At 36.5% G+C, this 16480-nt stretch overlaps 1 protein-coding gene across 2 annotated transcripts in view; it reads right to left on the reverse strand.

Annotated features, from left to right (window-relative positions):
- Nucleotides 1-16480, reverse strand: part of ACVR1C (activin A receptor type 1C) — a 76057-nt gene that overhangs the window by 42448 nt on the left and 17129 nt on the right. Inside the window, exon 1 of one of the 2 annotated variants that reach the window (XM_044242101.1) lies at nucleotides 2483-2536. The exons of the other annotated variant lie outside the window; for it this stretch is intronic. Coding sequence (XP_044098036.1) covers nucleotides 2483-2501 — 19 coding nt within the window. The 5' untranslated portion in view covers nucleotides 2502-2536. Of the gene's footprint in view, nucleotides 1-2482; nucleotides 2537-16480 lie in introns of those variants that run through there. 2 annotated transcript variants of the gene reach the window in all.

Genomic DNA, 16480 nt, shown 5'->3' on the forward strand with positions numbered 1-16480 from the left:
CCCAAATCCTGAAACCTCATAGAGTGCCACCATTTAATAGTCTATGATTTTATAACTCATGGAAATTTACAATTACAAAATACAGAAAGCCTTTGACATTGAAGAAACTTAATCCACTGTGGTTATTCTTTACCCTCATATTTTGAGGGGCTGAAGTTGGGAAGAATAAATCTTCTGACACACAGTCTCAAACCAGTTGTTACTAGACTCCTCATCAAAGTCTGCATAAATTTTCTATTTCCAAGAGAAGCTAGCCTAGAAATCAAGGCAACTAACTATGGAATATGGGTCCACTGAAGGAAGACAAGCATAAAGCACTCAACAGTTAAACGTATGTTAGTTTCATGTGTATTTATCATTACTTATGTATAATTCCCAGTGCGAGTGTGGGAGTTAGGTGTCCCTATCTCCGTTCTATAGATAATGAAATAATGCTCAAAAAAAAAAAAAAATCAAGTGACTGCATTAATGTAGAAGCTAAAAGACTACTCTAGCAATGTTGTTTCTACCCTACCAAAACTGATATATATATATATATATTTTATTTTTTAAAAGACAAGTCCATAAAACATTTTCCTATCTCACCAGTTTCTAGCAATTGAATAAAATATAATTCTAATACAGCATAAATAAGTTAATAATTGACAATTGACAATTGAGATTTTGATCTGTATTATCCTAATTATCTTTCAAAACACAGTTGATATTTTTAAAAACCTACTTATTTTCTGAGAAGACAGGTAGTTAAATAAAAGTAAATTATCATGTGTGTGTGCATCTACGTAAATAACCTTATCTTTCAGGTTGTCTAAGTTGTGTATTAAGTGTGAACCTTTAAGTGTCTAACCTGATACTTTTTCTTGGAAATATTAGTAGCTCCTTATAAAAATGACTACATAATTAATAGCTCTTATCAAGAAATAATGTGGATACTCACTGAATGTTTAATGAGCTATAAAGATTTCCTTCAGTTTTAAGTAAAAGGTACAAATCAGAAGATTAATTCAGACCGAGGTGACATAGTTAAGGCACAGTAAATGCCACCTTGCTTTGCATGGTACACAATGGAAAATAGTGACAAAACTGAGAATGTGTTGATAATAGCTTCAAACATCTGCTAAATGTTCTTATTTATTCCAGGTCAACTGTCAGTACTATAGCCCTGCTGGAGAACACACAGCAAACTAAAAGGAACCTAAGATGTATAGCTAACATGCAACATATTCAGTCTTGCATTTTTCACTTCCCATCAAACCACTATATGGTCACATTTGGTATATAATTAAATTATATTTATATCAACCACCCTCAACATAGAACCCTTGTGCTGCCAATTAAAACATAAGTTGCCCTTAGTGATTAGACTTATGCTTTCATATTTTGTTTTTTAAAAGACTGATGTTAATTGAGTCAATTATACTAGAATATTCCATGACAGGATAAATCTGGCTGTTAGCAGACAGTAGTCCAGCCTTATGTTTCTTTATTTTGTACTTTCCCATTATAATGTACTTGAGTCATATGGAAAGGGATAGCAAATGAAGTTGAAGAAGGAGGTAATTACCCAGAATAAGGAGGTCTATTAGAGTTTCCCCACAAGAAAGATTGCACTTTTCTTGTATCTCCTCCCACCCTTTTAATTAGCCCCTTTTCCCCCTTTTTGCCAATTAGTGTGTAAAAGCCAAGACATCTGTTACTCATAAGACATCTGTTACCCACATGAAACCAAAGGATGTGCACATTCTTAATCAACCAGAAAATAAATTTTCATCCATATTTTCATGTGATGGCAAGCAAACCCTGGTGTCCGGAAATGTAAAATCCATCAGACAGCAGAAAAATAACCAAGTTTATTAATTTGTATTTATGTGCTAACAAGAGTTAAAAATCCAAATATTTGCTTGGGAAATATTAGTTGTTTTGAATTAGATACTACTTGCAATAAATCAGTCGCCTACATTTTATATGCTAAAATATCGATTGACCAGTGCCTTACACAAATTTCTGACACATTACCTTTCCTATTCTCCAGACATCAGTTGATTCAATTTCCCTAATTTTAGAGCAGGCTATTGAACACATTTATTTTTTTAAAAAAATTCAGAAAACTGTCTCCAATTTGACCTCCTGAATATATAATCTTTTCATCATTTGCAGACTTCTGAGTTAACAAAGGAACAATTCAAGCTCATCCATGTGCTGAATATAAAAAGAACCCCAGGACAACTAGCACTAGTGTGTGTAAAGGAAAGCCAGAGAGAGGTCAAAAGAAATCAGGCAAAGACCTAGCTTCCCTTCTATTCCTTTTCAACATTTGATTTTCTTGTCATGGGGTCATTTCAAATCATTTCTCTTCCTTCATGTTAGGGAAAAATATGATAGAAAAAGAAAGCAGAAGTAGTAAAATAGGGACAGTATGAAGGTAAACGTTTTGGCCAAAGGAGTTTTAAAAAGAGATACAACTTTTAGAAATTCTATTTACCAGGCTGATCCAAGGACATTCAGAAAGGAACCACTCTCACGGGAGGGATTCCATCCAAGAGAATTGTTTTCACTTCCAGCTGCAGGGCTCAAATTAGGAAGAGTCCAGCACATTTTGAATAATAGGACTAGCCATTTTGAATGCCCTCATTTCACAGGCAACACTATTTGAAACCAGACATGTCAGCCCATCTCCACCGCAAACCATCCAACACTACAATGTCTCTGCATCATAGATGCCTCACCTGAAATATAAGGTCAGGAAGCAGATAAAAAGATTTTTAAAGACCCCAGTTTTATAGTCTTTTCCTGCTCTGAGCCCATGTCCCAATACTCAGTACAGCTAACTACAGGGGTTATCTTAGGTATGATAAATAAGAAGAGAGAGCACCCAAAGGATAGGTTTATACCCCCAAATTCCCAAAATGATATTTTAGTGGATGGATGGCTCCTACTAGTTTATAATCCAACAAAATTTCTCCAGTTAACATTGAAGATTATTAACTGTGTCCTGTATCATATGAGAATCTAAAGCTTTTTCCAATATTGGCACAATATTTTTAGGGAGAGAGGGGAAGCTCATCACCTCTCTGAATTGGGCCAGACACTTAAAGTCTTGCCTAATCCTTCAATCACAGATATATACACCAACACAGAAATGGCACATGAGACCAAAAGCTATTCAAGAGTTCCACACTACAGCAAAATCTGATTCTACTAAATAGAAGTGAAAACATTTCCCAATGTTTAAATGGCTGACAAAAAGAGTAAAGTTTAAAACTGTCCAGGATTAAGTTATTTCTTTACTTATACCCTCAAAATGGGGACCAGATACAGAAAGGACATATCCTATGGCATAATCTTGAAAAACTATTTGTGCAATTCAAAAACTTCTTAACAGAGAAAAATGATCAGTTTAACATTTTTGCTTCTCCACATAGTAACTGAAAAGTTCATTTGTCAAAGAAGGACTTTTCCAAAATTACTAACATTAGCACCTAGGCTCATGCAGTATGATACAAAAATAAGACAACATATAAAGGTTATCTAATCTAAATTAACTAATCTAAAAAACTAATCTAAACTAATCTAAAAAGGGGGGATGATGGTATTATTTGTGCGGATTGTCTTAAAATATCCCTGTGACGGCATGAAAATGCAGAATTCTGAGCTGGGGAGAGGACAGCCTTGTCCCTTCTGCCTCTGGAAGTCAAGGCAGTCATTGGCAACAGGCAGGTAGGGGCGGCAGTTTCATGATGACCGCTTTTGGGACTAGCGTGACATCTCTTAAAGTATAGGCTTGTTTCCTTAGGGAGGGCACACTTCCTGTAGCTCTCTGGCCAGCTTTAGACTTGGTAGCCATGGACAGAAAAAAAGGACCTCATTTGGGATCTCCCGTATCAAAACATCATGTCAAAGAAGAAGGTGTTCCTAATCACAAGACACATTTCCTTGTCACCTCCCATGTCATTCTCCTTTAATTTAAGAAGTTCTATTCCTGGGCTGCCAGCCTAAATGGCTTCTCATCAAACTGTTCTCTCAGTCTTGGGATTTTTTTTTTTTATTTGTCTTCTAGTTAAGAAGAGAGCTATATTCAATGGAATCTAAGTACATCTGGAATAAAACAAATCCATGGCCATTATTTGTGACCTCATAAGCTAGTTGCTCCAACTTGGGTCCTTCCCACTTCTTTTTTTTTTTAATTAATCTTTTTTTAAAATTAATTTATTTATTTTCGGTATAACAGTATTCATTATTTTTGCACCACACCCAGTGCTCCATGCAATCCGTGCCCTCTCTAATACTCAGCACCTGGTACCCCGACCTCCCACCCCCCGCCACTTCAAACCCCTCATATTGTTTTTCAATGTCCATAGTCTCTCATGATTCACCTCCCCTTCCAATTTCCCCCAACTCCCTTCTCCTCTCTAACTCCCCATGTCCTCCATGCTATTTGTTATGCTCCATAAATAAGTGAAACCATATGATAATTGACTCTCTCTGCTTGACTTATTTCACTCAGCATAATCTCTTCCAGTCCTGTCCATGTTGCTACAAAAGTTGGGTATTCATCCTTTCTGATGGAGGCATAATACTCCATAGTGTATATGGACCACATCTTCCTTATCCATTCGTCCATTGAAGGGCATCTTGGTTCTTTCCATAGTTTGGCAACCATGGCCATTGCTGCTATAAACATTGGGGTACAGATGGCCCTTCTTTTCACGACATCTGTGTCTTTGGGGTAAATACCCAGGAGTGCAATTGCAGGGTCATAGGGAAGTTCTATTTTTAATTTCTTGAGGAATCTCCACACTGTTCTCCAAAGAGGCTGCACCAACTTGCATTCCCACCAACAGTGGAAGAGGGTTCCCCTTTCTCCACATCCCCTCCAACACATGTTGTTTCCTGTCTTTCTAATTTTGGCCATTCTAACTGGTGTAAGATGATATCTCAACGTTGTTTTAATTTGAATCTCCCTGAGGGCTAGTGATGATGAACATTTTTTCATGTGTCTGATAGCCATTTGTATGTCTTGATTGGAGAAGTGTCTGTTCATATCTTCTGCCCATTTTTTGATATGATTGCCTGTTTTGTGTGTGTTAAGTTTGAGGGGTTCATTATAGATCCTGGATATCAACCTTTTTTCTGTACTGTCATTTGCAAATATCTTCTCCCATTCTGTGGATTGCCTCTTTGTGTTTCTGACTGTTTCCTTTGCTGTGCAGAAGCTTTTGATTTTGATGACTCCACCCGCAAACTACTAGAACTCATACAGCAGTTAAGCAACGTGGCAAGATACAAAGTCAATGTGTATAAATCAGTGGCTTTCTTATACACTAACAATGAAAATACAGAAAGGGAAATTAGAGAATCAATTCCATTTACTATAGCACTAAGAACCATAAGATACCTGGGAATAAACCTAACCAAAGAGGTAAGGGATCTGTACTTGAGGAACTACAGAACACTCATGAAAGAAATTGAAGAAGACACAAAAAGATGGAAGACCATTCCATGTTCTTGGATTGGAAGAATAAACATTGTTAAAATGTCTACTGCCTAGAGCAATCTATACTTTTAATGTCATTCTGATCAAAATTCCACCTGTATTCTTCAAAGAGCTGGAGCAAATAATCCTAAAATTTGTATGGAATCAGAAGAGACCCCGAATCACTAAGGAAATGTTGAAAAACAAAAATAAAACTAGGGCATCACGTTACCTGATTTCAAGCTTTATTACAAAACTGTGATCACCAAGACAGCATGGTACTGGCATAAAAACAGACACATAAGCCAGTGGAACAGAGTCAAGAGCCCAGATATGGACCCTCAACTCTATGGTCAATTAATCTTCGACAAAACAGGAAAAAATACACAGTGGAAAAAAGACAGTCTCTTCAATAAATGGTGCTGGGAAAACTGGACAGCTATATGTAGAAGAATGAAACTTGACCATTCTCTTACACCGTACACAAAGATAAACTCAAAATGGATAAAAGACCTCAACGTGAGACAGGAATCCGTCAGAATCCTAGAGAAGAACATAGGCAGTAATCTCTTCGATAACAGCCACAGCAACTTCTTTCAAGATACGTCTCCAAAGGCAAAGGAAACAAAAGCGAAAATAAACTTCTGGGACTTCATCAAAATCAAAAGCTTCTGCACAGCAAAGGAAACAGTCAATAAAACAAAGAGGCAACCCACGGAATGGGAGAAGATATTTGCAAATGACAGTACAGACAAAAGGTTGATATCCAGGATCTATAAGGAACTCCTCAAACTCCTTCCCACTTCTTAAACCTCATTTCTTATCACACAGCCCTTCAGACATACTGAAGGGCTGTGTGATACTGAAGACCTCTCCTTTTCAGAACTCTAGATAACAAGTTTTTTCACCTAACGGTTTTTTCTTTTCTCTCCCCCAACCCCGACCCTCCGGCTGCTCCCTTTGTCTGGAGTGTGCTTCCTCTCCTTCTAATTTTTGGGCCTTAGCTAAAATGTCACCACTGCAGGGAAATCTTCAGACTTCTCGCCATAAGTGATCTTCTCCCCATCCTTTCCGCTATATACTGCTATCTGCAGTTAGCTAATTTATTGTATCAGTTCCACTAGAATGAAAAGTACATGAAGGCAGGGACGCTTTCTGCCTCATCTATCACCACATCCCAAATACCTACAATAGGGTATGGCAGATAATTAAAAAACCAAGAAATGTGTATTAAATTAAAACGTATAAAAAAAAAAAACTATATGGGGGCACCTAGGTGGCTCAGTCTTTAAGCATCTGCCTTTGGCTCAGATCATGATCCCAGGGTCCTGGGAATGAGCCACACATCAGGCTCCCTGCCCAGCGGGGAGTCTACTTCTTCTTCTCCCACTCCCCCTGCTTGTGTTCCCTCTCTGGCTCACACTCTCTGTCAAATAAATAAATAAAATCTTTTAAAAAACTATATGGAGGAATGGAAAATGATCAAACACATGAAAAGACTCACAACCCTGTAACTATTCTCACTGTGGTATATTATCTTCCAGTCTTTTTTTCTATATAGGTTTCCATAGTAAAATTCTACCTATAAACACAACTTTATGTTCTTCCTTTTTATTATGTCAGTATTATATCATGAGCTTTTATAATCACCTGTTTATAGTCACTTAATGGCATTTATAGACCCTCCATTAGTGTAAATGAATGACATCCAGCATTTACTTGTTTTTAGGCCTTTCTCTTGTTTCCATTTTTTTAAGTAGAATTTGAAAAATGTTTATTGGATAAATGACTAAATAAATGGGTAAATTATCAGTCATAAGTACAATGAGAATCCTTTATAGAGTTTATGGTTCCTGATTCATTCAGTATAAATCTTTTTTTTTTTTTTTTTAAAGCTCATCTTGAAGTATATTTGCTATAAAACGTTTAGGTATGGCAGGCTTTTCAAAAGTTTCCAAATTTTGCAATTAAATAACACTGTGTTGAATATTTCTGTGGATTAATCTTTAACCAAATTTAGTTTCCTAGGCTAGAGTCCCAGAAGTGGAATCACAACACCAGACTTTCTCGATAGACACTGTCAAATAGTTTTCCAGAAAAGTTGTACCAATTAAGATTTCCATTGGCCCTATATGAAAGAACCCATTTATCAGCATTAGATATTCTCACTAAAATCTTAATAAAATGATGGATGGGTGTTGCATCTATTTTAATTTGCACTTCCCTACGACTGGGGTTGAACTTTTCTTTTTCAAATGTTTCCTCTGGATTTCCTCTTGGGTGAATTTTTTATCCATGCCATTTAGCTCTTTGATAAGTATTAAATTTCTTCTCAAAGAGCTCATTATAAAGAACAGAAATCCTTTGCCATACAGTTACATAAAATTTTTCCCAGTTTCACTTTTATTTGCTTCTTCCTAATGTACCATCTTCATTGTTTTTGAAAAAAAAAAAAAATACTTGGCCCTTGTCAAAAGAAGTCAAGTAATACATGTAATATAAAGAAGTAAAATAAAATTAATTATTCCTAATCCCATATCACCAAAATGACTAATGTTAACATCCTCTCCAAATATCTTTCTATGGAACTTTACTATAGCTATCAAAAAAACTAATGTGACAGATGGAAATAGTATCAATCAATCAATCTTTTCCTTGGCACCTTCTTCCTTTGCTTTCAAGCTTAGGAAATGCCCCATCCAGTTTATGACTTTTTAATACACCTAATCCCTAAATATATGTGGATTTGATGGTGGTGTTAAATAATAAATAAATCTAATAAATAAATCTCTTTGGCAGGTGATACATGAATTACTCTATGGTAAGTTTCTGGATGTTAAAAATTTCCTTAAATTATTATTTAAAGAATATTGTATTAGCCATGGTTCTCTGGAGAAAATAGAACCAGTAGGATATATATGCATATATTCATGCACACACACACACACACACACACAAAGGAAGAGAGAGAGAGACACTGAGAATTTATTTTAAGGAACTGGCTTACTGGACTGTGGAGCCTGACAATTCAAAAATTTCCAGGGTAGAGTTGATATCGCAGTTCAAGTCTGAAGACTGGAGGCAGAATTCTCTCTTCTTCTGGGGACCTCAGTTTCTTTTCTCTTAAAGCTTTCAACTGATTTGATGAGGCCCACACAACTATGGAGGGTAATCTGCTTCACTGAACGTCTACTGCTTTAAATATTAAACTCATCTAAAAAATACCTTCACAGCAACATCGAGACTGGTGTTTGACCAAATATGCAGGTACTATGGCCTAACCAAGTTGACATATAAAATTCATCTTCACAAATATTTTTACTGTATGTCAAATATATGGTAAGAGCTAAGGAAAGAAAAGAAAAAAAGACCATTCCTTAAAGGAATTATAGAGTTAAAGCACATTATGATAGCATGATAAGACAGTTAGTGTTACGTGCACAATATTTAGGGAACAAAGGTTGAGAACTGCTTAATCCAACCTGGGGGAAAGGGGGCAGGAGCACGCAGGTAATTTTCTTTGAGGTGAGTCCTGAGGAACACAGTTGTTCTTCACTATCCCCAACCCATTCTCCTCCTCCATAGTCCCATCCTACCCTCTCAGCAGTCATCAAAGATCCTCCAGCCAGCCCCCACCAGCCTGGATAAACTGAGGCAGTCCTCAACCAATATATGGTGGGAAATGTCTCCTGTTGTGGGGCTGAAATGTAGAGGATTTAACCTGTTCCCACTTTGCCAATGTGTTCTTGTTAAACACACCCCCACTTGAAATTCCATCCACAGTCCCAAAAGGCATCAGTATTCCAGGAACAGCCTCATAGGGCCCCCGGACTCAGCTGCTGGTTGGAAAAGCCCAGCCTTCCCTGGAGTTGCAAGATAAGGCTCAGAGTCCTCCCCAAAATAGGGCCACATAGCTTCTGCTTCCTCTTCATCTGACCTGTTTGCCAATCCCTGCTGGGGTTACCAGGGATCCTCAGGCTTTCAGCCAAGCACTGGCATGAATGCATTCTAGACCTAGCTCCTGGCCATATAGTTGTTGATATTCACACAAAACCATATTTAATAGTGGTAACCAGATTTGGGGATTTCACCAACCAGTTAAATTTCAAAAATAGTTTCAGGACGCAACCAGGGTTGCATTAAATTTTTGCCTTCCCCAAGGGAGAACACTGGGGACAAGGGGAAGCAACTTTCTATTATCATCATTTCAAAAAAGAAAGGTTATAATAATACCAACCAAGTAAGGAAGAACATAAAGGAACTAGAGGCTGACTTTGGCAAGATCATAGATACCTTTTTAAATTTTCAAATGTTGAAAAATATAATTACTTCATATAATGTTACATTTCTTTTGTCTTTTTCCAAAACAAATTGTTAATCTGGAGTGCCCAACCTATTCCTGTACTTTGCTTTGTTCACAATCAACGGCCACAACCCATATAGGAATGTTCTCTAGAATGGAAAAGGCAATATTCTACAGTGCTATTTTTATTCAGTATGGATATTCTGGAAAACTGAAAAAGCTGAATAACAGCCTCCTGTCCTAAGCTACCAAGAAACCTAAGATCTGTCCAGATCCCAGATCCGTGGTCTAGCTAATAAGGGTCTAGTTTAGTGAAAGGGCTACTGGATCTTTTGGCCTCAATTCAACAACTTCACTCTAGGCAATGCCTCCGTCAGTACTGGGGCACAGAGCTTAGCACTATATTTAATCAGCCTACACATTAGGGTCTATTTTACAAGACTTGGAGGATGACATATAATTTTTGAATCATTACAGACCTGTGTTCAATATATTGCTTGTCAAATCTATGACTTACTTCATTGTAACTCTTGATCAGGAGTACACCATTTTTAGTATTGTTGTCATGAGAAATTGTGACTAATTACAACCAAATCTGTGGGAGGCCACAATAAGGCTTGAGACGAGGACCAAACCAGGCCCTGACTTGTGCCTCCTTTAAAGTCCGAATAACCTAACCAAAGGTTTAGGACAGGAAAAGTTGAGTAGCACCAAGAAAGGGTCTGTGCTATGTGCTGTGCGCTCGCCTACGTGACTTCCCACACACTTGCTAAACAAATGAGAACAATTCGGTTGCGGTCAAAAGTTCGTTGTTGGTCCTTGCTGCCCTAATACTGCTCATAAATTACTTTCAGGTTTGCTGTATCAATACAGAACAATTGTACTAGCATCAGCCGTTTGGCATCACGAGGTCTGTTTACAGTTAAATGTGAAACTTATTATGGGAACTTTGGTTGTTTAACTGGACACAGGTGTATTGTCTCTCCTATCACTATATATATGGCCTTAATGCTTTGAATAAACTTAGCACTGTTGGACCCTCCTCAGTGCTCCTCTTGCCCCCATCTCTTTGCCTCTTAACTTCTTTTCTTCATCCTCTTAACCTCACGTTCCTGGTCGATTTGTCGCGCCGGCCGCGACACAAATCTCATAAAATACAATTTTCAGCAACATTTTGTACTGATAACGCAGAAATTGCTATCGTTTTGCATGGAGAAATGAACCTGGGTAAAGAGAAGAACAGGGCAGTAGTTCTAATCCAGTCTAGTGCATTTGCGGTCCAAGTTAGAAGACCTGAAGTTCTAATCCTGATTCTATTAATGTGGCCTTTGGGACTTTTATGTCCTCAACTGATCTGTCCAATTAATTTGATGATCACCAATTGTTCTAAAGTTGTATGATCCAAAGAAATGAATGCATCAAGAGCTGCCATGTAGTATCAGAAAGAGCGATATGAGGTGTGATACCCAGGGAACAAAGAAGTTGTCCTGGAATCAGAGATCACAAAGAAAATAGTTCAGGAAAATACTGTATCATTCTGATAAGGACTGAAGTCAATAATCTTGAGTTCCTACGTTGGGGGTCCATTAATTTATAGAAATCTAGTTTTGTGTTTCCAATCTCCATGAGGTAGAAAAGACAGAAAACAAATGGGAGAGGACCACAAAGAACTTAGTGATGTAAGGAAAACAGGAGCACGTGACATGGTCAATCTATTTTGGAGAGATGAAATAAAACACAAAAAGTTAATGGTAAAAACAGAAGTTTTTAAAGCTAAGGAAGCTCTGACTTGATTAAGGGAGGCAATTAGGTAATCAGTAAAGAAACAAGTAATCAATAGTTAATAGTCAAACTATAGGGCTAAAAGAACATACAGAGAGAAAAAGAGACAAAACTATCTGAAGTTTAGAACGAAAGAAGAAAAGGAAATTAAAAAGTTAAAGTCCTTGAGTTCTCGGGGGTTCACTTGTCAGAAATTTTTATCATGATCCACAGTTATTCATTTATATGATCAGATATGGTAAGGAATAGATAATTCTCAATCTAGAAATAAAAGGGAACTATCCAGAGTAAGATGATCTAACTAAAAATAGATGGGTAAGTGAAGAGTTGAAAGGGGAAAAGGAGGGCAAGTAATTTAGAAGGAAAGCTTTTTTTTTTTTTTTTAAAGGCTGATCTTAATTGGTCCTCTTTCTGACACTGACCCTAAAACTCAAAGGATTGGCTTAGATAGTAAGAAAACTTGTATTATACAAGCATAAGACAGGCAGCATCGCCTGCCCCTCTATCCATAGAAGGTACTTGGGAGGAAGAGCTGAGCAATGGGAAATGAAATTTTTAAATCTGTAATTAAAAAATATATACCTAAACCTCAGACTTCTTGGGATTATCATAGCTGGTGTAGAAAGTCAGTCATACAGCTTTCTCTGGAATTACATTTTCTTTTGTTTATCAAAGCATTATTAAACAAAATAACTGTTTTCATTGCAGCTATACTAATATATTTCAAGACATAAAAGTGAAGCAATAGAAAAAGAAATTAGAGGACCTCAGAGAAGTCTCAAAGAACTCATACTAGCCAGAACAAAAGAGAAGTCTAAGGCACATTGTTTTGCCTCAATTTTGCTGCTTCTCTTATATTAAACAAGTATAAAACAATACAACAACATAAAACTACAGGAAAGAAACAAAAAAAAAAAACCTGTATCTTTGTAGTTCTGTTCATTTGAGTTTACTGTTGTAAGACTTCAGCAAGGTGTTGGGGAAGGATCCTCTGTATCCAAGGACTGTCCGCCTGTAGCTGAAATCCAGAGTCCCCACGGGTTCAGCCTCAGGGCGTAACACCTCTCCAAACATGACTACACACTACTGAAACATGGATAATAATCCCTATCTCACAGGGTTTTATGTGATTAAGAGATATTTTAGATAAAACATTTCATGCACAGCAGATGTTTAAAAACAAAAATGAAAAATTAAGCTCCTGCTATTACAAATTATAAGCTATATGGACAGCTCAACATTCAAGGCCCAAACCACACTCCCTAAAACCAACTGTCAGTGTTCTGACAACCATTCCTGGCTTTAACCTTCCCTTTGGTAGCAACATTGCCACTTCAAGGTGATAACATTGGCAGCTCCAAAACAAATAGAAAATTTTTCTTTAAAAAAAAAAACAAGCCTTTAGCATCTGGGCATGATCAAAGAGTGGAAGTATCTAGAATGTTAATTCTCATATTGGTTACTATGTTGTCCGTGGAAGAATGAACAGAGTAAATGGTAATACATTATTTCCATTTGCCAAATAAGAAATGATTTCATAAATTACAACACCCAGAATTGGCAAGGGGTTATCAGTGAAATTTCATCTTTATTCATAGTTGGTAGAACATTATTTGGTACAAACTTTTGGGAATACAATCTGAAATGCTTGTCTTAGGAGTCCTAAAAATATATTCTTTGTGGTTGTATTTCCACTTCCTCTTTATAAAATAAAAGGAAAATAAAATTTCCATTGCAGTTATTATTCACAAAAATAAAAATTGGAAATAATCAAAATATCCCTAAATCAAAACGGGTGAGTAAATTTTGACAAAACATATGATGGCATAATGTCCTGTTTTTAATAATATTTAAAGGGAATGGAAATGGCTCACTGTGGCTATTAAATGAAAAGTAGAATTATATAGGATATGATTTCAATTTACATATATATGTGCACAGAAAGTAAGATTAGAAGGAAATACAACGAAATATTAATAGTAGTTTCCTCTGAACTAAAAACTAAAGATGATTTTTATAATTTTCAATGCTTGTCTCTAATCTCCTACAAAGAACACATACTAATACTATGATACTAAAGTCACCATATTTTTTTTTCAATTTAAAGATTTTATTTATTTATTTGATAGAGATCACAAGTAGGCAGAGAGGCAGGGGGAGAGAGAGAGAGAGAGGAGGAAGCAGGCTCCCTGCTGAGCAGAGAGCCTAATGCAGGGCTCGATCCCAGGACCCTGGGCTCTGAGCCACCCAGGTGCCCCAAGTCATCATACTTTGTTAAAATCATGTCTTACAGAGATTTGTTTTGGGAATCACAGTGATATCTTCAGACAGCAATTCTGCATAGGTCTTTAAAAGAACACTGATGCTGGAGTCTGGTGAACACCCACATTCCCGCTGCCATGTTACCCCACAGCTTACAGCAGCTCTATTTTCCAGACTAAAAATTGGAATTTGTGATCTGAAAATAGGCTAGCATATTTGAAAGCAGCATTGTCCCTGAAAATTCAGGTGCATGAGTATTATACAATGACTCTTACTCAATCCTGGAAATTGACCTGATCCTGAAATGGAAACCAACAGACTCGCTAGCCTGATGATCCTTCCCTAATCTTAACCTCTCATCTTTAAATCTGTCTTGGAAGAGGGTCAAAACACCCATGGTGACTTTCCCTAACTGTGTAGAGAACAATCAAGAAATGCTGACTGCCCACTGTGTGCATGAGACTGTACTGAACGAGGGTTACCTCTAATTTAGCTCAGCAAAATGAGGTTTGTTAATGCATTAATAAGCCCGTGTATAGACTGCTGGTGCAAGCAAAATTATCCATAAGCAAGTTTAAGGCTCTAGGAAACCAACAAAAAGAGCCCAAGCAGCCAGTAAGTGCTCCCTGGTAGGTGATAAATGACCTTTCAAGTGGTTTCACCTAAAAGAGCAGGTGAGGAATGCTGCATTTACAGTGGGCTTTATCTACGTATGGATGATGTACCTTAGTTGCAGTTTCCTTTGCCCAGAGAGGAAATCACTGCTACTCCAGGTTAATGAATTAAAACAGTCTAATTTATCCTAATTTCATTTCATTTCTTTCTACTTTATGCCATCAGACTGAAGATGATACACACAAAAAACCTTTTAACAGAAATCCTTTATTTGTATAGAGAAAACAAGTCAATTATTTGTAATTTTAAAATAGTTTAAAGTAGTTTTTGTTTTTATAACCAACCCTATCAGTGCATATGATTAAAAAAAAAATTCGTATAGGAAGAATTAAAATAGAAAGAATCTATCCCACTTCTTTCCACTCCTCCCCAGTCTCACTTCACAAAGACACTTTTAACGATTTTTGTTGTTTTTCTCTAGGACATTATCATAGGACATTAACTCTAAAAATACACTGCTGTTCTTAATTAACCAATTTGAAACATTATTGGCTAACTTTTTGATTTATACAAGATTCGTTAGTTCTCATACATACTCTCCAATCTGGGGAGGAGGATCAGGTTTATTAAGATTGAATTTACATATAGTAACATTCATTCCTATGAGTATACAGTTTTATGGGTTTTGACAACTGAGTTCAATTACCCCTCTTCCCAGATTTTCTCAGGCTCTCTTAGACAACTCCTCCTGCCACTCCCGTCCCTGGCAAGCAGTGACACTTTGTGTTCCTGATGTTTTCCTTCTTCAGAATGTCAAAATGAATGCAGCCATTTGATTCTGGTTTCTTTTATTCACTTTTTAAGGCCTTCATTCATGTTGTTGCATACATCAGTGTTCATTAAATGGACATAAAACAGTTTGTTTATCCATTCACAAGTTAAAAGCCATGTGGGTTTTTTCCCCCAGTTTTTGCTGATTAGGAATAAGCTTGCAATAAACATTAACATACAGATCTTTGCTGGAAATCAGTTTTATTTCTCTTTGTTAACTGTCTAGAGTGAAATTATTATATTTTATATTAAATGTATGTTTAACTCTATATAAAATTGCCAAAGTATTTTGTCTAAACTGGCTATCCTACTGAATATTCACTGGTAATGGATGAGAATTCTGAGTACTTAGGATTCCTACCAACACTGGTATTGTCATCTTTGTTTCCTTGAGCTTTTTTTGGTTGTTGTTTGTTTTAGTCATGCAAATAGATATGCAGTGGAAAGTTGCCTGTGGTTTAAGAAGGATTTCCTCAATGACTAAAGACACTGGGCAGTTTTGGTGTGTTTATTTCCATTCATACATGTTCTTTATACCTATTCCACTCTTTTGCCCACTTCTTATTGGGTTGTTTTCTTGTTATTGAGTTTTGAGAATTCTTTACATATGCTGATTCAAGTGTTTTATTAAATATGTGTCATGCAAACACTATCTTCCAGGCTGTGGCTTGTCTTTTCAATTCTCTTAACAGCATCTTTGAAAAAAATGTTAAGTGTTCAATTTTGATGAAACCCAATTTATCAATATTTTCCTTTATGGATTGTGTCTTTGGTGGTCACATTTAAGAAATATTACTCAGCCCAAGACCAAAAGATTTTCTTCTATGTTTTCTTTAAGATGTTTTTTTATAGTTTTAGATTTTATTTTCAGGTCTATGATCTAGGTCTATGATTTATTTTAATAGTTGCACACAGGCAAAGCATGTTTTGAGGTACTTTTCTTTCTTTCTTTCTTTCTTTTTTTGAGTATCAATGTCTAATCACTGCATCATCATTTGCTGAAAAGACTAAAAAGACCATCCTTTCACCATAGCATTGTCTTTGTACCTCAGTTAGAAAAAAAAAAAAATTGGCAATATATGTACTGGTCTATTTCTGCTCTCTCTATTCTATTCCATTAATCAACGTGCATCTCCTTTTACCAATAACACAATCTTAATTTCGTAGATTTATAAGACTTCAAATTTAAGTTACTATAAATATGACAACTTTGA

The sequence above is a fragment of the Neovison vison genome, chromosome 3 (assembly GCF_020171115.1).
Source record: "Neovison vison isolate M4711 chromosome 3, ASM_NN_V1, whole genome shotgun sequence".
In the NCBI taxonomy this organism is placed as follows: Eukaryota; Metazoa; Chordata; class Mammalia; order Carnivora; family Mustelidae; genus Neogale; species Neogale vison.